Source organism: Petaurus breviceps, unplaced genomic scaffold, assembly GCF_028583685.1.
Source record: "Petaurus breviceps papuanus isolate PSGF00001 unplaced genomic scaffold, PetGlider_PUasm1.0 90639, whole genome shotgun sequence".
Lineage (NCBI taxonomy): Eukaryota > Metazoa > Chordata > Mammalia > Diprotodontia > Petauridae > Petaurus > Petaurus breviceps.
The window spans coordinates 6,896,246-6,922,974 of NW_027187296.1; the positions used below are offsets into that span (position 1 = coordinate 6,896,246).

The 26,729-nt window shown below is 42.6% G+C and overlaps 1 protein-coding gene across 8 annotated transcripts in view; it reads left to right on the top strand.

Moving 5' to 3' along the window:
- CLPB (ClpB family mitochondrial disaggregase) overlaps positions 1-26,729 on the top strand; it is a 195,490-nt gene that overhangs the window by 47,887 nt on the left and 120,874 nt on the right. For all 8 annotated transcript variants that reach the window (XM_069064680.1, XM_069064683.1, XM_069064682.1 and 5 more), the window contains exon 4: positions 17,415-17,518. In XM_069064680.1, the coding sequence (XP_068920781.1) occupies positions 17,415-17,518 (104 nt within the window). The remainder of the gene's footprint in view (positions 1-17,414; positions 17,519-26,729) is intronic.

Below are 26,729 nucleotides of genomic sequence, written 5' to 3' on the forward strand. Positions count from 1 at the left end.
TCATGGGCCAGTCAGGACGTCATCCATTGTATCATGGCATTTTGGGCCCCTGAAAAAAAAAACCAACAGCGAAAGGACAAACCACAAAATGAGGAGATTATACTAACTGACCCACCTCGAGTTCCTTCTAGCTTTAAATCGATGACCCTGTGACTAGATCCTCTCCCAGGCTTCTTCTGACTCTCTGCTGGGCTTCATAGGGAGCTGGAGCACAGAGTAGCCTAAAGACTGAGGATAAAACCCCCTTTCCAGTAGAGATGTCCGTGCTGCCTGCCTTAAACCTTTCCCAGCCTGGTGGCTGCTGATACCCTCACCACTCCCAGCTGCTTTCCAGCCATGGTCCTGGGACTTCTGTAGAACCCTCGGATTGGGTTGTTGGTTTTTTCTTATCAGCTCTTTTGTTGCCACACACAGCCTATCTTGTTACCCCCACTTCTCTTTGAAGTTTTTTTAGTTGCTCTCTTTTGTTTTTACATCATCTTCAATTTCCAGATTTGTCACTCCCCTCTCTCCTACCATTACACATAACAAAGAATAAGGAAGAAAGAGAACAAAAAAGTAGCTCATCAGAGTGGACAAAGAACACATCACCTGGTCCTACAGGCATGGGCAATATTTGCTACTCATCTCTGCAAAGAAGGGGAAGGGAGGTTCACTAACTTTTATCTCTTCTGTAGGTCAGAGCTTGGTCATTATAATAGCGGACATTTATTGTGTGCCAGGCACTATACTAATTGCTCGGTTGTTTTTTGGTATTTATTCCATTTACATTGTTGAAGAAATATCCGTATTGTTCTCTTGGTTCTTCCTTCTTCACTATGCATCAGTTCATATGTCTTCCCATGCTCTTCTGTATTCTTTATTTCTTGTGGTTAAATAGTACGCCATTACTTAATTTAGCTATTTCCCATTCAGTGCAAGTCTACTTTTCCAGTTCTTTGCCACTACTACCAAAAACCAAAACCAACACCCTGCTCGGTGATTTGTTGTTTGAAAGTCTGTTTAAAGCTACTTTGGGGAATTCACTTTTTCTTTTCTTTTTTTTCCAGTTTTTCTTTTTCCTTTCCGTCCTTCAAGTTTTTCTTGTCTTTACACAATGTCAGAAGTAGAATTTGAACCAAAGGCACCTGTTCTTGTTTGGGGTCCAAATCCTACCCTTTATCTTTTGCACTACACAACCCCACCTCAGCATTTGTGCATTTTATTTCATTACTATTAAATTGCATTTTAATACATTTATAATCATTAAAAATTTGTATGAGTCTCCAAGAGGTTGTGACTTACTCATGGTCAAAGAACTAGTAAAATTCAGAAGTCCCAGATATTTCCAACAGCTCTGCCTTTCTCTTGTCTAATAACCTTGAGTTAGAATTGAGAAAATGAAAGCAAAGTGAGAATGGACTGGTCTGCTTTTTCTCCATAATTCATTATCATGATCTTCTCCATATCCCATGCAGTGGGCCTGACCTATTTTTGATCTTTGTTCCCCAACATAAGTTTAAAAGTAATATCCTTTCAGGGTGGCTAGGTGGCGCAGTGAATAGAGCACTGGCACTAGAGTCAGGACAACCTGAGTTCAAATCCGGGCTCAGACACTTAACACAAAAAACTAACTGTGTGACCTTGAGCAAGTCACTTAACCCCAATTGCCCTCCAAAAAGCAAAAAAATAAAAGTAATATCTTTTTTGTTGTTCTTAGAATTCACCTGGCCACCATTTGTTCTGAGCTTTATCATTCCTGGTGGTAACTTTAAAGTACCACACCACTCTTTTATGCTTATCACTTATAAATGTTGTCTTTAAACTCAAGCTTGTCAATGAGTTGGTCTTTTTTTGAAGCCACTCCCTTTTTCTTCCTCATCAGAATCATTTGTGCCTAAATCTTCAGAATGTCATTCTTAAGAAACTCCACTCCCTTGAGACAGAGATTCACAGCTTAAAAAAGGTCAGAGAAATCATTTATTGTCCAGCTCCCCCCTTTTTACAGATGAAGAAACAGAACGATTAAATGATTTGTCTGAAGTTGTACCGATAGTAAGTGGCAAAGCTGGAATTCGAACCCAGATCCTCCAACTCTACACCTAGGACACATTCTGTCTGCGACACCACCTGTAGGGATGCTCTCGATTCTTTGTCTTAGTTCTTTCCAGTTTGATATGCTAAAATCTAATACACAGAACAGCCAAATGAATACAGGCAGTCCCATCTTCATCTTTCTCACATTCTAGTGATTACTCTTTTAAAAAAAATTTATTTATTTACTTTTAGTTTACAACATTCCGTTCCACAGGCTTTTGAGTTCTATATTTTCTCCCCTCCCCCTATGCATACAGTCCGATAATAGGTTCTACATATGCCTTCACATTAAACATTAGTCAAGTTGTAAAGAAGGATTATGACCAATGGAATAAACAGTGAGAACAAAACAAAAAAGAGAGAGCAAGTCTTTGCTTCAGTCTGCATTCAGACTGTATTTCTTTCTCTGGGTGTGGATAGCCTTTTCCATCATGAGTCCTTTGGAGTTGTCTTATAGCCTTGCATTGCTGAGAGGAGCCCAGTCTATCAAAGTCATCACAGATATGATGTGTCTGTAATTGTGTACAATGTTCTGGTTCTTCTCCCCTCACTCAGCCTCAATTTATATAAGTCTCTCCAGGTTATTGTGAAGTCCGTCTGCTCCTCATTTCTTATACCACAATAGTATTCCATTACATTCATATGCCACAACTTGTTTAGCCATTCCCCAATTTAGTGATTACTCTTTCCTGTGGTTCCCATCATTTACACTTCAATTAGTTTTTCTTTATTAGTCTGAACCAGACCTATGCTTGCTTCCTTCACCGTGATTTCATATTGTCATAGATTTAGCACTGGAGGAACCTCAGAGGTCATCTCAAACCTTTAGATAGCTTTTAAATAGGTGCAGTAGATAAAGCCTTTAGCCTTGAGTCAGGAAGACCTGAGTTCAGATTTAGTTTCAGATGTTTGCTAGCTGTGTGACCCTAGGTAAGTCACTTGATCTCTATTTCTTATGCTGTAAAATGGGGAATAGTAATAGCACCTATTTCACAGGGTTGTTGGAGGATCAAATTAAATATTTGTAAAGCACTTAGCACAGTGTCTTGCACATAGTAGGTTCTATATAAATGCTTATTCACTCTCCCCTGCCCATTTTACAGATGAAGAAACTGAGACCCAGCAAATAGAATTGATTCACCCAAAGACAAAGCCCAGAAATGTTAGGAATTAAATCCAGAGCACTGTACCTGCTAAAAATGTTATGTACTATAAAAGTTGAAGTGATTAGCAAGACCAGAACTTATCAACTGTTCTGTTTTTAGCAGGAAGATATCTTCTATGGATATCCAAATAGTTGAAGTCTTCCATCACACTTATTACTTATCTGTGCCAGGTTTGTGATTTCCATCAAAAACATGTCATCATATTCCTTCAGCTAGCTGGCTTGTGCCAGCTTTTATTATCCATCTCATTCAAGATACTGCCTCTATTTCTCTTTCCTTAAATCATACTCTCTCCTTAAGTCTCCCTCGAGCTCTTGGATTTCCGTACAGATAACTGTCTTCTTGGTATACAGTGTTAGTACTTCCCTTCTACCTAATTTGTTCATAAGAGACCTTTCCCCTGTGGTAGTCTTCTGCCACCAAGTCATAGTAATATGTTTGGGATCATGTTTATGTCCTTAAATTTAAGGTCTTTCACTTTATTATTTCTGCTTTGTTCTTCAGTGTAGAGACATCTGAGGCCATGAGTATCATTTCATGGGTCAAGTTCATTCCCCATGGCCAATTCTAGAGTGGATTATCCCCTGTAGATCCATGATTTAGGATAGTGTGGTAAGGTTGGGAGGTCATGGAATCAAAGGACATTAGAGGTAGAAAGGTCTTATCAATCTTCTAGCCCAGCCCCCTCATTTCAAAGAAGGGACCAGGGAGAGACCAGAAAGGAGAAATCACTTGCCCCATGTAATTCAGCTGATTATTGGCATCTCCTAAGTGGGAGCTCTTCCAACTCCTGCTCTGGAGTCATAGGATTTTGAGTAAGAGACCTTAAAGGTCATTCCCTACCTCTACCCACCCCTCCACCCCCAGCCAGAGTCATTTAACATTCCTCCCTCCTCAAGTCTTTTTGCCCCTTGGGAGTGGGAGGAACAGGGGCATGAACTTTCAAAATGAAGGTTTCTGAGATTCCCCTACTGCAGGATAGAGCCTGTATTTCTGAGATCCCTCTTCCTGACAGAAAGATGGGAGGTCCTGGGGACTCCTCATGAAGTAGACTTTAGTTTCTTCATCTATAGCTCGAAGGGGACAGGGCATAGAGAGCCCTTCCAGATGGGATCCCATGACTTTCCCCAATCTCTTCAGTCTTTTGCTATGGGCAGTGGGAAATCAAATGATTATTGATAACAGTTCAATGCTTTGCTTCTGTCTGGCATTGTGTACTTTTCCAAGTGCTTTCACATCCTTCATCTCATTTAATCCTCACAATATGATTAGCTGGGTGACCTTGGACAAATCATTGGACATCCGTACGCCTCAGTTTTCTCATCCATTGTGCTACATGTTCTCTAAGCCTCCTTCCTTCTTCAGCAAACTATAATTCTGTGAACTACCCTGTAAGAGAGAAGCAGTGTTCCAACCTGCCGTATTTACCACAAATCAGAGCCATGGGGCTTTGTTCCATGACGGATTTCTTTTTCTCTTTGTACCCTGCCAGATTTCTTTTTCTCTTTGTCCCCCAGGTTCTGGCAGATTTGAGAGTCTTGGTCTTGGGGCATACTCCATACATGCATACCAGATACCCCAGTATCAGGCAGTTCTGGATTCTCACCAAGTTTGCATCAGGGAAAGTGCTATGCCTGCAGGTGACATGGGTTTCTAGCAGACCTGAATTATCTCTGTTCTCTACTCTGCCTTTCCCTTCTTCTTACCTTTGCCTTGGCTGTCTCCCTACCTGGAATGCTCTTTCTCCTTACCTTCTTAAAATCCCTCGATTCCTTCAAAATTCTTTTCAACCACCTTCTTCTACATGAAGCCTTTTCTGATTACCTCAGCTCCTTGTGACTTTCTTCTTCCCCCTCAAAAAGAAACTTATTTTGTATTTATTTTTACTTATTCACATATGTGTTGTCTTCCCTCACCCCGACTACAGTTGTACAATAGAATGAGAGTGCCATCTTTGTGTTCTCCTTGGAATTTATGGTGTCTATCAAATATCCTGTGTTCTTTCAACCTATTGGAAGGGGAAGATATTCTTCAAAATGTTATAGTGTATTGAAAATGCCTTTGTGGTGAGATAATCCCTCTTTAGGCTTTATTGGCTGGAGCTGCCTTCAAGGCTGTCACTGTCATACACAGGGCCCAGGCCAGAACCTGCATGTGAAGCTGCCTTTCTCTGAACGATAGGTTGTATCTCACCCCCTTCATGTTGTGTTCAGAACAGAAAGTACTTATGCAGCTGACTTAACTTCCTGGTGAGCTGTGGCCAAGCATTGCCCTTTGAGTCGCTGGCCAGATCAGTGAAGACTTGAATCTTGCAGATGAGTGGTCCCTGCCTCTGATCCAGTTAAAACACAGTTGGCAAATTTAAGCCTTGGCCCACCAAGGCTGCCAACCCAGGAAATGCTGACAGCCCCAAAAATCTTCACACCCCATCCGGAACACATGGCAGCCTTTCTTACCACCTTCCCAGCCACGTGTGCTTTCTTCTCAGCCTTGCCTGAGAACTGCTTGGTACCTAGACATTAGTTTGAGTAAGTGCACCTTTATTAGTGCCTACTATGTGCTAGACACTAAAGATACATAGAGAAAAGGAAAATAGCCCCTGCTCTGAAGGAATTCACATTCATTCTTCTGGTCAAACCGTACGCACATCAGTAACTAAGAAACGTATACAGAGCAGTTCCAGGGGGAGGCCACAGGTTTTCTATGAAGGGTAGTTTGTTAACAGTAGAACAAACATCCCAAAGTACACAGTAGAAGGATAGAATGGAGGGAGATGAGACTGCCATGGATGGGTGTGAGGGAATAGGAAGTGTACCTGGCCAAGAAAGCTTCCTCCTAAGGCAGCCTACCGCTTAATAGCTTAAAGATTCTGAAAGGATTCATGGGGCAGTGAATTGTCATGCCATATCCACCTGAGTAATGGTAATATTAATTTGACAGTCCTGAGAAGTAGGTAGAAACATGTTCAACCAAAGGAAGGCAGATGTCAAGTCCCTGTCCTGCCTTACCTCGTAATCAAGGCAGTGGCTGGTAGAGCCTCTAGGCTGAGCTAGTTTGTAGAAGACTTGAGGCTTGTTTCATGTATTCACTGTCCAGTCAACTTGATCAGTTCTACTGCAGGGCCCCCATGCACCATCAGTGGATTATCTTCCTCAGGTGGCCTGACAGCTTTGAATTTCCACTGATCAATGAGGAAGATAAGTAGGCCTCATCCTTCTCAATTTACAGAAGCATTTGACACAGTTGACCACCCTTTCCTCTCTGGGTTTTTTTGTTAATTCTCTGGATCCTCCCCCTGCTGGATCCTTATGTGAAGGTATCTTCTTAGTCTTGTTTGCTGGTTCATCCATATCTTGCCCTCCATCCTTTTGGGTAATCCTCAAGGCCATGCCCAGGGTTCTCTTCTTTATTTTCTCTGTCTACACTCTCTTAGTGACCTCATCAGCCCCCCTTGGATTTAGCAAAATTAAATTATCATCTCTATGCAGATGACTCACAGATCTAGATCTCCAGACTTATTCTCTCTCCTGTGCTCCAATCTCACATCTCCAACTGCCTGCTGGATATTTCAAAACAACTGTCTGGTAGTTATCTCAAATTCAGAATGTCCCAAACTGAAATCATTATCTTTTAATTTGTTAATCAGGTTTCAGTTGGATTAAAGGTAAGGACTGTTCATCTTCAGGATTAATTATAAGCCTTCACTGACCCAAAGTTCACCCTTCTTCTGAATTTCCCTTTTCAATTAATCAATAAACATTTATTAAATGCCTACTATGTGTCAGGCTCTGTATTAAGTTCTGGGGACACAAAAAGAAGCAAAAGACAGCCCCTGCCCACAGGGATCTTACAGTCTAGTGGAGGAGACAAAAATCCTCTCTGGCATTTAAAGCCGTTCCTAACTGGACTCCTTCCTTCCTTTCTCCTACATGTACAGTGCGGTCCAGTGACACAGGCCTCCTAGATATTCTTCACACACAGTACACCATCTCTCAGCTCCATGCCTCTTCACTGTCAGTTCCCTGTGTCTGGAATACTCTCCTCATCTCCATCCCTTGTTTTCCTTCAGGAGTTGTCTCAAAACCCACTCTTTGCAAAAGGCCTCTCCTATCCCTCTCTACTGCTAGTGCAGTCCTTCTGAGAATACCTTTACTTTGTACTGTGTGTATGTTTTTATCTATATCTCTATTTATGTCTGTCTATACAGAGAGAGAGAGAATGTAGATCATTGTTTTCATGTAGCATCATGAGGGCAGGGACCATGTTTTTAATTTTCTTCCTATCTCCCAGAGCTTTTTAGCGCTGTACTTAGCACATAGCACTAGTAAGCACTTAATAAATGCATGCTGATTGATTGCATTTGGGTATGGAAGGCAGAGATTGAAAGACTGCTTGTTGACAGTAGAGACTATCCATTTTCAGGTAGTGCGTAGACTAGTTGAACCAAGGTCTGGTCCTACTTTAAGATTCTGTATAACAAATCATTCTGTCTCTTCTCTCTCCCCCTTCCAATCCATTCCTTCATACTACCACTTAAGTAATCACTGGCTGACTCCTCTGTTCAGAAACCTTCAGTGATTTTCTGTCACAAAGTTCAGACTCCTTTGCCTGGCATTCAAAACCCTCTACACTCTGGCACCACCCATCTTTCCAAACATATCTCTCCTCTACCTCCCCTACATTCCAGTTACCTATACTATTCTGTCTCCTAGCATCTCCCACCATAACATGTGTAGCACACTCCATCCTTTTTCTCATATATTTTTTTAATGCCTAAGATACCCTTCCTCCCCCCGCCTTTGCCAATTGACTTGCTACACATCTCAAATATTACGTCTTCCCCAAAGCACTCCTTTGTCCTCCTAGAATGACTCTCCCCTCCCCCATTTTAACTGGCACTTTGTTTTGTATCTCTCCCTAATGCACTTAAATATTTGTTGAATTGACTCTTTTGAGTATGCAGTAAGAAATCAAGAAAGATTTGTTAAAGGCTTACTAGTCTGGGTAGGCACTTAGTCACCATCATTACAATTGGATGCCCATAGTTACCCAGCTTCTGTCATTTCAGCAGTTCTAGCCATCCTTGCCATGCTTTAAGTACCTGAGGATATGACATGAACCCCAGAGAATATAAACAGTCCTCTCTGAGGCAACATGATGAGTCATTGGCCTGGACAGAGCCCTTGGGGTCTAGCTCATAGGTCCTCTTACCTAGCTTTCTGCTTTAGAAAGTGAATTGCATATTTCTTGTGATTGGGTTAGCGCCCACGATGATGAACCAAATCACTTTTCCTTCCCCATCACACTGGGCCATTCTCTGCCCTCCGGAGCCAAGGGGACTGCACTTGGTTGCTTGGACACGTCCTGCTGCCTGCAAATTGGACAGAGACGATCAATACCTCTGAACCCAGAAATGTCTGGCAGAAGAAATCGGTGCCATAGGCTGCCCAGAGGGACAGCCTGACATGAGACTCCAAGGTGCAATTGAAGGGTGATTGGATGGAACAGCTAAATATTGACCAAATTATTGTCCCTTTGCGTTTAGACCAACACATCCTTTTCACTTGGATTTTAAATCAGCCTGATCTGGAAAGGGTAGGATTGCGTGGCTGTGAATGCAGAAAAGCTGGTTTCCTTTTTGTGAAGCCCCTAGGAACCAAGGCAGGATTAAACATTGTGCTCAATAAATAGAGTAACAGCAACCTAGATTTCAGGGAAAACATTTGTCAAAGGCTCTCATGCTTTCCTCCTTATGGACTAGGTGGAGATGCAGGCTGGACACCAGCACAGTTAAGTGGACCTGATATGGTTAAAGAATCAGAACCATTAATGGGTCCGTGTCAACTTAGAGAAAAGTCGCTATTGGATCATCTCAAGGATCTTTCATTGGGCCTATGCTGTTCAATGTTGTTATCATTGACTTAGCAGAAGGCAGTAGGTAGGAAGTTACCAGATATCCAAAGGATACAAGTAGGATTAACTAACACTAGATGATAGGAGCCAGATCCAAAAAGAAGGCCAGCACAAGCAGATCTAACCTTGAATAAGATGAAATATAACAGAGATAAATGTGAAGTCCTACCCTTGGGCTGCAGAAGTCAACTTCTTGGGATGAAAAAGGAGAGAAATAAGGTTAAACAAAAGTTCATGTGGAAAAGATTTCAAGGTTTTAGTGGATTCTAAGTTTACAGAATCTAGGAGCCAGAAGGGAGTTAGGCAGCCATCTAGTCCAAGCCATCCCTGAATGAGAACCCACTCTTCACCAACTCTTAACAATATACCCCTAAATTGTAAATTGAATGTAAATTGAAAACAAGACATTCTTCAGGAGGTAGACATTCCCTCCCAAGATAGCCCATTCTGTTACTGGATATCTCTTAAGTTTTTCCTTGTATCCAACCTAAGTCTGCTTCTGTACAACCTTCAGTAATTTAGCAGTCACACCTGTGACATATTTCAATGTAGTACTTAGTAGCCTGACTTTAAATAAAAGACATTACAAGTGACAAGCACCCCCCCCCAAAAAAAAAGGCTAATATTGTCTCGTGCTTCTGTGAGTGGCATCTAAAAGGAGGAAGGGGAGAGTTTCCTTGTCATTGTTATTTGCTCTGACCAAATAACATGCAGCATTCTGTATTGAATCCTGGGCACTACATTTTAGGAAGGATATTAACTAGATTATATAGGGGTGGCAGTGGTATAAAGGTCATTGGTACTATTTAGACTGAAGACAAGAAGACTTAGAAGCAGCATGATATTGTTTTTCAAGTATTCATAGGGTTATTATGTGGAAGAGTTGTGCCCCAAAAACTAAAGGTTTGAAGCTAATAAGTAGCAGAACCAGGTTATGAACCTTGGTCCTCCAATTTCAAATCTAGCATTTTCCATTGTCCCACCCTGCCTCCCACCCCTAAAAAACATGCATTAATCATACCTAGGGGAGCCCCATGGCATTGTGGGAAAAACAGTGGCTTCCCAGTTAAAGGACCTGGGTTCAGACACCATCACAGTCACTTAAGAGCTTTCTAACTTTTAGGAAGTCACTTATCTATCTTAGGGCCTTATTTCTCATGTGTAAAACTAGGGGGAAGAGATCCCCCATCTCTGACATTCTGTGATTCTATAGGTTTTAAGTCAATTAAAACAAGCACAGCTTTTCCAGGTTACTGAAAACCTATCCCTTCAAGCACCAAAACCTTTTTCTTATTTTAATTATGTTAAGTATAAATCTTTCTAAAGAATATTCTACTCTGTGATGTCTTCTTAAGTAGAGAATATGGGACTTGGTTTTGGCTTATTTGAAGGCTTACAGATGAACATACATTTAATGTTTAGAAAAACCAAGTGGTGCAGTAGTTAGACTTCTAGATAAGGAGTCTTGAGGATCTGGGTTCACATTCTACCTCCCACCTGAACTGTTTGACCATATGCAAGCCACTGACCTCTGTAAGACTCGGACAGTTCTCTAAGACTTATAACTAAGTTGGAGGTGGGATCATTGGAGAGGATCTCCATACCACTTACATGACTGTATCTGATTATTTATTATCACCTTAACAAATCATATGTAGTACTTTTCTAAAATCAGGTCAAATTTTTTTTTCATATTACATACTAGGATTGTACAATCACAGAGTTGGGGGGGAGGGTTTCCCTTTTTTTGGAGGCAGTCAGGGTTAAGTGACTTGGTCAGGAACACACAGCTAATAAGTGTCTGAGGCTGGATTTGAACCCAGATCCTTTTGACTCCATGGCCAGTGTTCTATCCACTTTGCCATCAAGCTGCCCCCGTAGAGTTTTGAAAGTTGGAAGGGACCTCAGCAACCTCCTAGTCCAACACAGTCAGAAAAAAGGATTCCATTACACTATCCCTAACAGATGGTAATCCAGCCTCTTCTTTAAGACCTTCAGTGAGGGACCTCCCACATCAGGCCCCTGAAGTCTCCTCCTAAGTCTTCTCAAGGATGAATAAGGTTGAACATCCCTAGTTCCTTTACCCAGTTCTCAAGGCCTCTCGCTGACCTGCTTGCTCTCTTCTGGATCTGCCCCAGCTTATCACTTCTAAACTCTGCATCCAGAATTAAACATAAAAATCAAGCTCCTGGTCTGAGCACAGTACAGAGGGACTGGCCAGAGCCTTATTCCAGGAAGCTCTACCTCTCTTAATGCACCCTTAAATCACATTAGCTCTCTTGGCTACAATAGAACAACAGGTAACGTGTATTGAGCTTTAGTCTTCTATTTAGATCCCCGGATCCGTTTTGCACATGCTGCTATCTTAATTATGACTCCCCTATTTTATAGTTGTCGTCATTTAACTCCTTTTTTTACTAGGCTAAGCAAAAACATAATTAGGACTTTGTCCTAATGTTATTGAAGCAACATCTTCTACATTGATTATCTTTGCCATCATATAGGCTGCCTACCAGCTAGCCCATCTTCTCTGCCCTAGCAAGATCACCATATCAGATCCCATCAAAAAAGGACCAACAGGAACAGGCACCACAAGAAGCTGCCTCACCCCACCATAACCTTCCTCCTGTTATGCCCTTCCTCTTCATCCTGATTGGATGCTGACGCCCTCTCTCCTCGCCCCCTTTCAGGAGGAATCTAACAGTCCCTGCTCCACTGGAACTCTCAGGCCTTCTCCCCCTGTTCCCAGTAGTGGTGGGTTAAACCTCTCTTTTAAAAAACCTACCCAACCCTTGCAGGGGCAGCATGGCCACTCAGGCTGCTTGAATGGTAATCAGCATCTATAATCCTTCTGGTAAAATGGAAGACAACTAGGCCTTACTGTCTGTCCTGCCACTAAACCCTCCAAATGTCTAGGCATTGCCATCTCACCTGCTAGCATAACCAAAGGTCCACTGGACCTTATCCCCTTTCTTCCAGGTGAATTTACATCACCCATAATTATGTAAAAATAGTTTCATAAAGACTTTTTATAACTCTGATTGATACAATAATAAACCATGAGACCAGAGGCCTGAAGAAACACACCAACCAAAAAATGCAGATTGAGACAATATTTCTGGACATGGATTTGTTTTGCTCTAGACTTTATATATTTGTTATGAGGGTTTTTGTTTTCTTTTTCTTTAGTCTTCTTGGTGAGGAGTAGAAAGAGAAGATAATAAATGTTTTTAAATAAATAAATTTATCTTTTTAAGAAAAATTTAAACCTCCCATGTCATTAGAAAACAAAATAGCTCCTAACAATTCCATCTCTTGATCCCCAACCCCCCCTTTTTTTAATCCTAGCAAGATTTTTTTTTTTAAGAATTTAAATTTTTAAAAATTCAATCCAGTCCAATTGGCCAAGATGACAAAACAGGAAAATGACAAATGCTGGAGAGGATGTGGACAAATTGGAATACTAATGCATTGCTAGTGGAGTTGTGAACTGATCCAACCATTCTGGAGAGCAATCTGGAATTATGCCCAAAGGGCTATAAATAATTACATACCCTTTGACCCAGCAATACCACTTCTAGGGTTGTATCCCAAAGAGATCATAGAAGTGGGAAAAAGACCTCTATGTGCAAAAATATTTGTAGCAGCTCTTTTTGTGGTAGCAAAGAATTGGAAATTAGGGGGGTGCCCATCAATTGGGGAATGGCTGAACAAGTTGTGGTATATGCATGTTATGGAATACTATTGTGCTATAAGAAACGAGGAGCAGATGGACTTCATATTTACCTGGAGAGGCTTATACGAACTGATGCTGAGTGAGAAGAGTAGAGCCAGGAGGAATTTGTACACAATTACGGACACAACATATGTGTGACGACCAACTTTGATAAACTGGACTCTTCTCAAGCAATCCAGTCACAAGTCAACCCCAAAAGACTCGTAAGGGAGGGAGATGTTTACATCCAGAGAAAGAACTGAGATTGAACCCAGATTGAAGCAAAGTACCTGCCCTTTTTTGTTTTCTTGTTTGGTTTTGTTTCCTCTTTCCCATTGTTCATTCCATCTGATACAATCATTCTTTATAACCTGACTAATGCCTAATGTGAAAGTATTTGCAGATAATATACTTGATTGTATGCCACCATGGGGGGAGGGGGGAAGGGAGAGAAAATTTGAAACTCAAGGAATTGTGGTAATGAATCTTGTAAAGTAAAAGTAAACAAATTAATAAAGACCAAAAAAAATTTAAATTTTAAAAAATTTTAATTAACAAAAAATATATTTTCTCTCCCTTCCATCCTTCATTGGGAAAAAGAAAAAAAAAACCCTGTGAAATAAATATACATAGTAAAACAAAATAAATCCCCACATCTATGTCCTTACTGAAAAAGAGCTAGGGGTGGCTAGGTGGCACAGTGAATAGAGCACCGGCCCTGGAGTCAGGAGGACCTGAGTTCAAATCTGGCCTCAGACACTTAACTAGTGTGTGACCTTGGGCAAGTCACTTAACAACAATTGCCCTGCACTCCAAAAAGAGGGAAAAAAAGAGTTATCTGAATCATCTTTTCCTAGAGAAAGGAGACCTGCCATTTCCCTGGATCTTATAGAAGAATCACAGGGCACAAATCTCAAAGCCCAGGCAACTGCCCAAAGACTGAATAAAGAAAGACTGGAGGGGTTAACTGGGATTGTCTAAAAGTAATCTGGCCTTATCAGATTTATTCTTCGTGGAGGCTCGATCCAAGAAATGCTGGACCAGAGAGCCCTCCATCTTCCTATGATTCAGCTGTTGTTTTTCAATCATGTCCAATTCTTCATGACTCCATTGGGATTTTCTTGGGAAAGATAATGAAGTGGTTTGCCTTGTCCTCCAACTAATTTTACAGATGAGGAAACTGAAGCAAACAATGTTAAGTGACTTGGCCAAGGTCACACAGCTAGTGTCTAAGGCTGGATTTGAACTCAGGAAGATGAATCTTCTTGACTCCAGGCTGAGCACCCCATCTGCTGCTCCACCTAACTGCCCATATTCCTAGGGTTAACACTAACTAATTGCAGGTATAGCTTTTGAGGAGGGAGGATATCCAACCTTAATAATTAGGAATATGATGATGAAACTTCAGTTTCAGGTGTCCATTTCAGTCTTCAGCAATGCCAGCTTCCTGTGGGTGATAATGGAGAAGGAAAAACCCACAAAATGTGGTGATAGTGAGCCCAATCTTAGACCACCTTAGTAAAATGAGTATCCTGATCAGAGGCAGTGGTGCAAAGGAGTTCATAGGGAAGAAAGATACACTCTGGGAAAGCTTTGGTGTGTGCCACAGTGGCAGACTAATGCCATATCGTGAATAAACTGCAGTAATGGCAGACCTTTTGCTCTGAAGCAAAAGAAGGACATTGTAGTCAAATTTCAAGTCAAGGACAAGTCTGATATCATATCCCAACTGCCCACAATGACAGGTGCTGACATGTGAGAGTCTGTACTCTCCATTCCCACACATACTCATCCTGACTAGTCACTATACCTGCCGTCTCAGCAAGGATACCCCAACAATGTCCCTTCCCTCCAAAACTCCCAGTGAAATACCATACTGGTATTTCAGAGTTATACACCACATCCTTAGTAAAAGGGATCATATGGTTCTGTGTATAACACCATATAGCATCGTGGCCATCATGTCTAGATCATCAAATCCTCAGTCTCTGCTCCTCTCATAAAGAGCAGCATCCTGATAATTGAGTTCAGTAGAAGGTGTATGATATCTCTAACGGGCTCTACATCTCTCACAAAAAGTTAAACATGATGGGAGGCACCACATACGGCAAAATTCTTCCACCGATCCTGAATCCAAAAGAAGAAATTTTGAATGTGCAGTCTGTTCTTTCTAGGTCCCAAACTGCTAAGCCAGAACCATGCCTTCTGCCCCCTGCCCCAAAAGTGGTATACATGAAGATCTTATCTTCCCCTTCTTATCTGCCAACCATGTAGCTTTCAATTCATCTTACTGGGAAGTCATACAAGAACTCTATCCTTCAAGGAATTCCCTGTTATTGAATTAATGGCCACCCGGGTCCAAATGTGCATGCTCCTCACACTGGGCAGAATCATCAGTCAACCAAGCAAAGCTTTGTTTTTGAAGAACTAAATCCTAATAAGTGGGGGCCCATTGCTCAGAGGAGGCAAAGCTTTGTGGGTAGAAGTCTCAGCCCCCAGTAAAAGCACAACCTGTTCATGAAGGGTACCAATGCACAAAGGCCCTGGGTAAGCACAGTTTTGAATATCTCTTTTCCATCTAAAAATGGAAGCCTCTCATTCCCTACATATCTTATTAGAGGAACCATGATGCATTACCCAACTTCTCATGGGTGACTCTGGATAAAGGAAGATAATATCCAGTAGCAACCCAGTCTTGTTAACAGGTAGGTAAATGCTTTTCAAAGTGGCATAAGAGGCAGCCAGACATCCCAGGTGACACTCTGCATCATCATTATAATGGTGACCATCAGTGTTCTCAGGAATCAAGGCACCATACTATGGAATTAAGAAGGAGAATTCAGGTAACTGAGAAAGAATGGTAATACTATACAGAACTCCCTCTCCGAAGAAAGCCAACTACTCTTGCTTGTCCTGGCCACAGGAATAGGAGAAAAAAGCGTCATCAAGACTGATTATACTGTACCACCCACCTGGTGCCTGGACTTCCAGTCCCCCACACTGACAGGGTCAGGAACAGCCATGGCAGTTGTTAAAAATTATGATCACTCTGAGCTCCCAGGTACCATCCATCTTCTTCTCAAGCTACACAAGGTTATTTATAAGAGAAGTTTGTATAGTGAAGTATGCCTAACTGTTTCATCAGTTAGCGGGAGCTATCTTTTACCACCCACTCCACTCCCACATATGCACCCAACATTATTTAATATTAATGACTTGGGATGGTTCAGGCAACTTCAGTATTTTCCAGTTGGCCCTGCCCACAATGACTTGTTATAGAAGTTGTCTGTACAGGGCAAGCAGCCATACAGGTGCTGACATGTGAATGTCTGTACTATCCATTCCCACATGTGTTCATCCTGACTAGTCACCATACCTGCCACCTCAGCAAGGATACCCCAAACAATGCCCCTTCCCTCTGGGGTGCCCCTATGAAGTCATTGAAAACCCTTGTTATGATAGGAACCTGGCTTCCCATTGTTCCATGTCACTGGGCAATCAATTCAGCCCATAAAGACAATTTAGCCCATCCAAACTTTGACCAAATCTTGTTCCTACCTTCATGACATCTCTCCTCTACATTTATACTGCCAAATCCTAGTTCAGGTTTTTATCACTTTTTATTTGGAGCACAGCAACAACCTGCACATCCATCCATCCTCCTCCATTCAGTTACCAGCGTGGTTTTTTAAAGCCTAGGTCCTGATTGTCGTTCTCCTGCTCAGTAAGCTCCAAGGGTTCCCTGTTATCTCTAAGATGAGACATTAAGTCCTCTGTCATCTGAAGCCCTTCATAATCGGACACCTTACTACTTACTGTATTACCAGCTATCTTGTACCTTACTCCCCTTGATGGTACTCTGTGATCTAGCTTCAGTGGTCCACATGCATTTCTTTGAACACAAGACTACTTCTCCTCTCACCATGCCTTTCTTTGCACTTAGTGGCTGTCCCCCGTGCCTGGAGTGCTCTGCCTCTTCATCCCCACCTCCTGGTTGTCCTGACTTCTTTCACAATTTGACTCAGAATCCACCTTCTCTAGGAAGCGTTTCCTAGTACCCTCAGCTACTAATGCTCAAAAAAGGTTGAGGTTGCCTTCTTCTATGGGCCTCGCTGAATATGTCTCTCCCTTGAGATTGTGTGTTCTCTAAGGGTAGGTATTCTTTTTGGTTCTTCTTTGTATCCCCAGTACATAACAAAGTGCTGCACATAATAGATGCTTAATAAACGGTTTTGATTGATTGATTGACAGGCAGGCAGTATTATGTAGTGAAGAGCACTTGGAATGGATAAAGGAAACCTGGAGTCAGATCTTGATTCTGATATCATGCCATGGGTCAAGTCACTTTCTTCTTAATTGCCCCCTCAATGAAACAAGATGATGTTGGCTTACAACTGACAGGCGATGCTGAGTGTAGTTTACTCTGTAGAGCTCTAGGCTGTGACTGACTATACTCAGGCAAGTTTGCAGGCACCTTAGAGAGACGGTTGTATGTTTCTGGTCCCCTTACCACTCACTCCTCATGTGCTTCTGTTTCCTCTCAGTGTCGTGCAAGTCCTCCTGGCTGCAGGGGCTGATCCCAACCTAGGGGATGAATTCAGCAGCGTCTACAAAACTGCCAAGGAGCAGGGTGTCCACTCCCTGGAAGGTAAGAGGGTCCCCATGAGGAAACAGCTTTTCAGTAGTGGTTGCCTCTCTGTTGGGAATGAGAAGTGGGCTGCTCATGTCATTTTTGGACAAAAATGGTCCAAATGCTACCTTAGTTACCCACAAGATATTGAAAGAACTAAAGGAAGGACTCCAGAGTATTAGTTGAGTCTTTTATAGAGGCTTTATGAGAAGACGCAGGCAGGTCTTCTAATGTGTGAAGGCATGGAAAAATTGTGATCTGCATCTGCCCCTTGTCACCATGGCCACTGTTGGAAGAGAGCAATACTTTACTAGGGAGACCAGCAAATCAGGCTGCAGATAAATGTAACTCAAGAGCCAGCCCACCTTGGGCAGCAATCTAGACTTGTTTGGAGCACTGAAAATAAATTAACAAGGATGGCATTGACACTCAAGTTTAGAGGCCATGGCCAGGTGGCTCAGTGAGTAAGAGCACCGGCTCCAGTGTCGGGATGACCTGGGGATCAAATCCGGGCTCAGATACTCAGCACCACACCCAGAAATAACTGGCCGTGTAACCTTGAGCAAGTTACTTAACCCCGATTGCTTTAAAAAAAGAAAGAAAGTCAAGTTTAGGAACAAAGGTTCAAGCCAGATAGGCCCATATCAACTCAGCAAGGTACAGGAAGTATTGGAGTTGTTTGTCTGATTCATACCACCTTCTCAGACCTTTCTAAAGGCAGTTACTTGCATTCCCTATCCTACTACATGTACACTGTTGTGTCCAAGTATTCATAGGCAGGATCCCTCCTGAGGTTGGATTTAGCCTATATGACTAGTATGGTCTGAGAGCCCACACCAGTGAGATCACAAGCACAAATGCTACATTTTCTCCTGGAGATTGTAGGCACCTGCTATAGAACAACCCTTTTGCAGAAACATCTTTAGCCTCAGACCCATTCATTGTTTTCTTATGACAGTCTTTCTCCCTTCCTCTTGTACTCCACTGGCCCTACTTCCTCTCCCCCATCCCTGAATGAGTTGAGAAGAGAAGAATGCTAGGAGACAAGATAAAAGAAAGTAGAAGTACAAGAGCCAAGACTGGGACAGGATTTAGGGACAAAGAAACATGGTTTTTGTAACTTTTTGTCTAAGCATTGTCCCAACCATGTCTTCTGTTATTTCTTACATATCTCTCTTTTTTATCCCAACGTTTTATTCCTATCCTCTGTAGCTAGCACAATATTGACATACAGTAGATGCTTAATAAATGTCTGTTGATTCATTGACTGACCTGTGGTTTCATGGTGTGGGAAACTAAAGATGAGAAAACTCCTGCCAGTACAGATCAGGGCCTTTCCTGCCACATAGATTCTTAGAGAGTTGCCCTAGAGCCCTGAAAAGTTAAATAACTCTACCAGGAACACATAGCAAGTATGTGTCAGAGGCAGAGCTTGAATCCAGGACCTTCTGACATAGAGGAGGGTAATTCAAAATTTCTTAGTAGGGCCGGGCTAAAATTAGTGATTGTAGTCATATGAATCCCCCCAGATGTTAAATCAGAAACACCACCTGCTAATTATTTGGTCCATGCTGTTTCCTTACCCATCCCCCATCTCACCGCCCTCTTCTTTTCTGGTACTCCCTTGATTGTGCCTCTTGTTCATCTGGGCTGAATCGGTGATGAGGGCCACTCTAAAATCTTCCCCTACTGCTCCCCATGCCCAGGGCAATGTTTTTTAGTCTGCTTTTATTCTCTAAATGTTTGTTATTAAGTGTCTACTGTTTATGATGTCCTTTGCTTAGCCTAGGGAAAATATAAAATTCAGGTGAGATATGATTCCTTAGTCTAGTAAAGTATAGAGCCAGACATACTCTGGCCGTGTGGTTTACATACTCCTGGTTGGTAATCAGGCTTATAAACAAATAATAATAGTATCCAGTAGTACATGATTAGTGTTTTGGAAGGGAGCAGACAAAGTGCTAGGTAATGTGTCAAAGGGGAGAGTTCTCAGGAGATTGTCAACCAAGACCTGAGAAGGCTTTCTGGAGGGGGAAGGGGAAATTTGAGTTTGTCTTTAAAGGATAGTTTGGAATTCATCCAACAAAGAAAGAATACTTTCTAGGCATAGGAAACAGCATGAGAAAAATACATGGAAGCAGGGAAGTTTAATTGTATTTTGGGTGCAGATAGGCAGTATAATAAAGTAGAATGATCACTACATTTAGAGTCAGAAGACTTACGGTTAATCTGGGCCTTGCTCTTTACCAAGCTTTGTGACCTTGCACATGTCACTTGAAGTCTCTGAAGCTTAAATTCCTCCCCCCACCCCAGTCTGACTTGGGGCAGTTGAATAAGGTGGCCCTTAATGCCCCTTCCAGCTCTCAATCCTGTAATACTATGAATAATCCATTTGGAATGCAGTATAAGTAGTAGTTTGAGGTTATTCTGTTAAAGTTCTCCCAAATTGAAATTGAATTGCAAGGTTCCATGAACCCCTGTGAGCTTCATTTTATCCATCCCCCAGAGTTTGGTCTTCTGCAACAAAGGATTGCCATTGCTCAGACTTAGGAAGCTCCCACCCCACTGTTGCAGTTAATTGGTTTTACTTCTCTTAGTTAGTAAAGTGATAATTGGTTCCTCAGGTCAACCTCTGACATGTTTGCCATGTGATCAAAGATGTCACTTCTCCTCTTTCTGCCTTAGTTTTTGTTTTTGTTTTAGTTTTTTGTTTTTTTTTTTTGATAACATAGCGGGATCATCTCTGCTCCATTAGGATTGCCATCTGGATGCATGAAATTGTAGATAAGCTTTGAGTCACACAAAAAGAAGCAGTGTCCAGAACAATAATGAGAGAGCTTCCCCCACAGACACACCATGAGCTAGGTAACACAAGTACTGCTCTTTCTGGGTCGTATCCCCAGTGAGTAAAGGAGCCAAGAATTCAGGTCAGATCAGTCTAGGTGTAAAACTCTGACATTCCATGCCGTCCCCTCATCTCCATCACTGCAGTAGAGCCTCTCAGGCTGGAGAGCCATAGGCCACCCACCACCCATGGGGCTTTTGTAGAGAAAGAATATAGTTAATAAAAAAAGTGGATAGCCCTGGCTTCCAGAAAATAATGGTGCTTATATAATCCAGGCAATCCTTAAAAGCCAAATCCACCACCACCCTACTCTCCTGCACACACACACAAAAAAAAATTAGCCAGGATAACCCAGAAGTACTGTTCTTTAAGTGTTTCAGGTTGAGGAACCTAGAAATCAGCAGTAGCATCAATGGTGATATAATTTTGCTGACTTCCAGAAGGCAGGAGAAGGAGAATAATAAGGGAGGGAGGAAGCCGCATTCCCAGGCCCTTACTTTTCATCCAGTTCCTTAGAATCAAGCATGGGCGGTTAGGGAGGGAAGAGGGAGAGCATACAGACTCTTGGGCTCATCTCTTCACCAAATAGGGGTACTAGACTGACAATGTTGCTTGCACTTCACAGGGCTATTGTAATGGCCTCATTATTGATCACATTTCTATAACATTTCAAGGTTTACAAAGCATTGTCCTTGCCCTAACATAGTATGGTTAAGTAGGTAGAATAAATACTATTAGCATTTTACAAATAAGAAAGCTGAGTTTCACAGTGGTTGCCCAGGGTCACACTGCCAGTAAAAAAAATGCCAGTGCCAGAAATCAAACCCAGGTCCTTCAACTTTTAAGACCACAGCCATGTATGTTAGATGCCTCCTTAACTGTTGGGAACAATATACTTCATGCTTCCAGGATCCATGATGGATCACTCCCCACTAATGTAGCTCCAATTCCACAACTTGAGAATAGCAACCAAAACTACTACTACCCCTAGTGTTTATAATGGACTTCAACGTGTACAGAGCTCTTTACCCACCCTCCAGTCATGGCCTAGATTATCAATATCCTTCCTAAAATGTGACTTAAATCCTTCCCCTCTCCAAGAAAGCTTTCCCTGACCAAACCCCAGCCCTATTTCATGCACATGTATCTCTACACACTTGACTAATCCTGAAGTCTGGTTTTCTAAGTGCAGGGACTGTCTTATTCACCCATCCCTCTTACTACCCTTAGCACAGATATGTAGAAATGTTTGCTGAATTGATTCGCTAAGCAAATATACAGGGAACATTTATTAAGTGCCTACTACATGCAGAACACTGTGCTGGGAGCTGGAAACAGTAAAAAACCCAATTAAGACATAGTCCCTGATGCTCTAATGGAATTCACAGTCCATTTGGGGGATAGGTTGCATGTACAAATCAATAAATCAATCAAAAGTGTCAGGCACTGAGTTAAGCACAGAAAGAGGCAAAAGAGTCCCTACCCTCAAGGCACTTACAATCTGATGGGAGAGACAACACATAAATATGTACAGGATAATTAGGACATAATTAATAGCATGAAGGCACTGGAATGAAGAGGAGTTGGAGAAGACCTCTTGCAGAGAGTGGGATTTGTTTGGAATTTAGAGGAAACCAGAGAGGTCAGTACTAGGAGTAGAGAAAGGAGAGCATTCCAGGCATGGGGGACAGCCAGAGAAAATGCTCAGAGCCAAGGAGTGAAATATCTTGTTCATGAAACAATTAGGAGGCTGTCACTGGGAGTTAAGGTGTAAAAAGACTGAAAGGTAGGAGTGAACTAGATCACGAAGGTGTTTGGATGCTAAACAGCATTTTTTATTTGATCCTAGAGGCGATAGGGAGCTGATGAAGTTTATAGAGTAGGGGAATGACATATTTTGGGGAATTTTTTAGGAAAAACCTGTGTTTTAGAAGATCACTTTGGTGGCTAAATGGAAGGTGGATTGGAGTGGGGTGGGACTTTGAGACCCCCCAGCAGGACATGTAATAATCCAGGCATGGGGTAATGAGGGTCTGTGTACTACAGTGGGGGCTGGTTCAAAGAAGAGAGATGATGAGGGTCTTCACCAGGGCAAGGGCGATGTCAAAGGAGAGAAGTTGGAAATCAACAGGCCTTGAGAATAGCTCAGATGTTGGAGGTGAGAGGTGGTAAGAAGTCTAGGATGACCTAGGTCATAGGATCACTCCTACAGGTGATCTCATTAATATACAAGATCTGTAGTCACATCAATTCGAGTTCCCTCCAGTGATGCAAATTGCAATCCATCCATCACTCCTACATGTGATGTCATTAATATACAAGATCTGTAGTCACATCAATTCGAGTTCCCTCCAGTAATGCAAATTGCAACCCATCCATGCCTTCCTTCCTGTCTTCTGCAGTTCCTGTCCGTGTCTTTGCACAAGTTCACCACAGTGTGTCCACTCCATGTATTGAAGTTGTAATAAACAATAATAACATGATAAATGTAATAGGTATCAAGTGTTATTAATATATGTGAGGTCCCAGGACAGGCATTTAAATGTTTTATGTATTATATATCCCTTTGACAGGCAAGTGGCACCTATGGTCCCTTCTCAAAAATTTTAGATGCACAAAATATAGTTCTCAAAATAGGTCTAAAAGTTCACAGACCCTAGGTTAAGAACTCCTGTCATATGGGGAAAGTTGGTAAGAACTGTGACCTGAGGAATGATTATAAGAATAGTAAAAATTAACATATAATGCTCTAAGATCTGTAAGGCATTGCAGAAAACTTCCTAGAGAAGGTAGTCATGGAGTAGTGGGGTAGACATTCATAGGTGATGAAAGCATTCCAGGTATAGGATGCAGCATGAGCAAAGACCTGGAGGCCTGAGATTACTGAGCATGCTTGGGGAATGACAAGTGGTCCACTCTGACTGGTGGTTAGAGTGTGTGGAGAGGGTGGTACTATGAGGTACAGCTGGAAAGATAGGAGAGGGTCAGACATAAATGAAATATTACTAAATAGCAGGGCTTCAGGATCACCATCATCATTGTCATTGGCTTAGATCTGGAAGGAACCTCAGAGGTCTTCTAGCCCCATCCCCTCATTTTACTCATGAATAAACTGAGACCCCCTGTAATAGCACTAGGTGTGTGTGTCCAAACACAAATTTAGCAGGTACCTACTATGTACAAGGTACAGGGCAGCTAGGTGGCACAGTGCATAGAGCCGTGGGCCTGAGACAGGAAAACTTCAGTCTGAATCCAACTTTAGACATACATTTGCTGTGTGATCCTGGTCAGTCACTTCACCTCTGTCTGTCAGTTCCCTCATCTGTTAAATGGGGATAATAATAGCACCCACCTTCCAGGGTTAATGTGAAGATCAAATGAGATCATATATATAGAGGACTTAGCACAGTGCCTGGCACATAGTAGGTGCTTACCACTCATTCCCTTCTCCTCTCGCTAATCTCCCTGGTCCAGTCCTTCTCTAATCCATGTTTCACAACACCTTCAAAATAACTATGCTAATACCTGGTCTGATCAGCCTGTACCCTTGCTCAGAAATCTTCAATGTTTCCTAATTACCTATGCATTAAGATAGGATTCCTTAGCCTGGCATTTCACACCCTCCACAGAGTATTTCATTTTACTCCCTTATGTTCTAGCACTATGTTCTAGCCATATTGGACCACCATATGTTCCCCAGTCTCCTCCCATCTTTGCCCTTCTCCAGGCATTCACACAGGTTGTCTGTCTCTCAAGACTTAAATGTCATTCCAAAATCAGCACCACCTTTCCTTTTCCTCCAAGGCTCAGCTCAGGGGCCACCTTGGCCATGGAGACTCTCTATTCTCCTTTTTAACTCCAGGCTAAAAGTGGAATTTCCCTCTTCATTTTCTTAGGCCACTTGAGCTGGAGTTCTTTGCTCCTGTCACATTCTACCTTGTCTCACTCAAATTTAGGTATTTCTATTAGACTGCCTATTCCTTAAGGCTGGGACTATGTAACATTTCTCATCTTTGCATTCTCAGTGCAGTGGCTAGAACAGTAATAATATCTAAGAGCTAACTTTTTTATGGTGACTGCTGTGTTCCAGGCACTACACTAAGCATTTTATAATTATTATCTCATTTGCCTTATGATTATTATTGTTGTTATTATTTTTTATTATTTGCCCCTAGAAGAGGGTAGGCTAGGCTTCATTTGTTCACCGACTGCAGAAGTACTGCTCAGGTACTGGAGGATGGTCTCCATCCCAGAAGGCATGGGGTTATAGTACTAGCAGCAGTGGTGAGCAGTGGCTGATTCCCAGGAGAATACAGACTTCCCTTAGTCCCTGCCAAAACCAGACCATTAGAAAAGTTGGTGGAAGTCACTGCCTTCATGGCAAACGTGGGGACCTGGGACAGTCGACTCAAGGTGTGGGCCTGAGCTTCCCTAGCAGACGGTGAAGATGGCAAAGACAAGGTAGACACAGAAGGGCTCTGGGCCCTTTGTGGACGTTTTCTTTAACTTGGCTTGCATAACTTATTTTAGGGGTGATTTTAGCACTGTTATTGTCCACTGGAAAAACTGGGGGAGTTTTAAACAGGGGTCCACGATTCCTCTTTGGAGGCAATGACTGTAGCATGTTTGATTTGGGGTCAATCATCAAACTTTTTGCGGCTTCCACCAGTCTTGGTGTCCAAGTTTTTCTGCTGCATGTCCCCAATTCCAGGCTTCCCACAACCCACTCTTCCTGACCCAGCTTCGTACTTCCAAATGGGCTTAGAGCCATCCCCTCAGTTTCCCTTTTGTTCACTATAATCAAATTTGAAATTGTCAAGTCCTTAATTGAAGTGGGGAATGTTGGACTTGGGCTGCATTATTTTATCTTGTGCTAAATTTAGGTTCTCGCAGCCGTTGGCACTGTTGTGTTGGGCCTTCCATTTCTTAGGGGTGGTGTTTTGATTTGAGGTGCAAGGTGATGAAAACTTGAATTAGAGCAGTGGTCATGGAAATGGCGAGGTGGGAACAGAAGAGAGAACTCTAAGGTAGAACGGGCAGAGCCGGGCAGATGCCTGGCACTGAGGAGTAAAGAAAAAGTACTAGGTCATGACTGACTAGGGGTTTGCACTTCAGTGACTGGCAGGATTGTAGTCCCATCCACAGAAATGGGAAGACTAGGAGAAGGGACAGGTTTAAAATGGAGTTGATCAGTCAAGTATTTCTCAGTTACCTACTCTGTACCAAGTGCTTTTAGGTGTTGAGGACATAATGACGAATTTGTGACAGTTTCTGCCGTCAAGGGACTTAAATTCTCTTGGGAAAAGCATCTTGTCCTCAAACATCAGGGCAGCCTGCAGATGACCTTCTGCTCTATCTACCTAATGTAGACCTGACCCTGGCACTTCCCCTGCCCCCTCGGCCAAAGCCAGGCTCATCTCATGAAGGTATGGAGCATTATGCCATTTCTAAAGGCATTTGCCTCCATGGCATTTGATCAGGTGGGATTGTTTGGGTCTCCTTGAGAAAAGACACTTCCCACTAATGACTTCCATCTATAATACGTAATCCAACATACATTCCAGTGAAGCAGCTTAGTGAGGTGGGTAGAGCATTGACTTTGCAGTCAGAAGACTTGACTTTGAGTCCCTCCTCTGCTACTTATTAGGTAACCCTGGACACTCCTGTTACCCCTGGGCCTCAGTTTCTTCACCTGTAAAATAAAGGGGTAAAGCTGGATAAACTTGAGATCACTTCCACCTCTGACAGACATTCTGTGAATCTGAGGGTGAGAGGATAGGGAGCCAGAAGGCTGGCCTGGCCCCATTGAAGGGGCTGGGTAGTCATTTACCCTGAACAAGTCTGGTCTCCACTGTGGCAGAGAGCCAGCCACCACACCACTTGTGGCTGACTGCTGGGTGTCAGGGCTCCCAGATCCTCAGGTGGAAGAGGCAGTAAATCTGCAGTAACAGTAAACAAGTCTCCAGGCCCAGCAGCCAAAGACTGCCTGTAAGCAACCATTATAAACACTGAGTGTCTGGGGCTATCATAAATGACACCGTACTCTGTGCCTCTCTCATGTACAATTAAAACAATAAAACAAAGCAGAATGTGGCCAAACCCAGCTGTAAATCATCTCTCCTCTCGGAGGAGTGCCTGAATAAAGATGAGCCTCGAGGGGCACAAGCCTGGCAAAGTCCCTTTTTGCTTTCCCCTTCCCTCCTCCTCTGCAGCTTATCAGAGGTAACCAAAGTGGAGGACCCAAGCTTTCCTGTGAGCAGGAGGTTAGAGACCCCTCCAGCCCCTCCAAGTTCCTCTGCCTGTCTCCTGCTAACTAAGTTTCTGGTCTGCTTTAGCTGAGTAGCCCCTCTCTGTGTCTTCAGATAGGGGGAAGGACGATGCAGC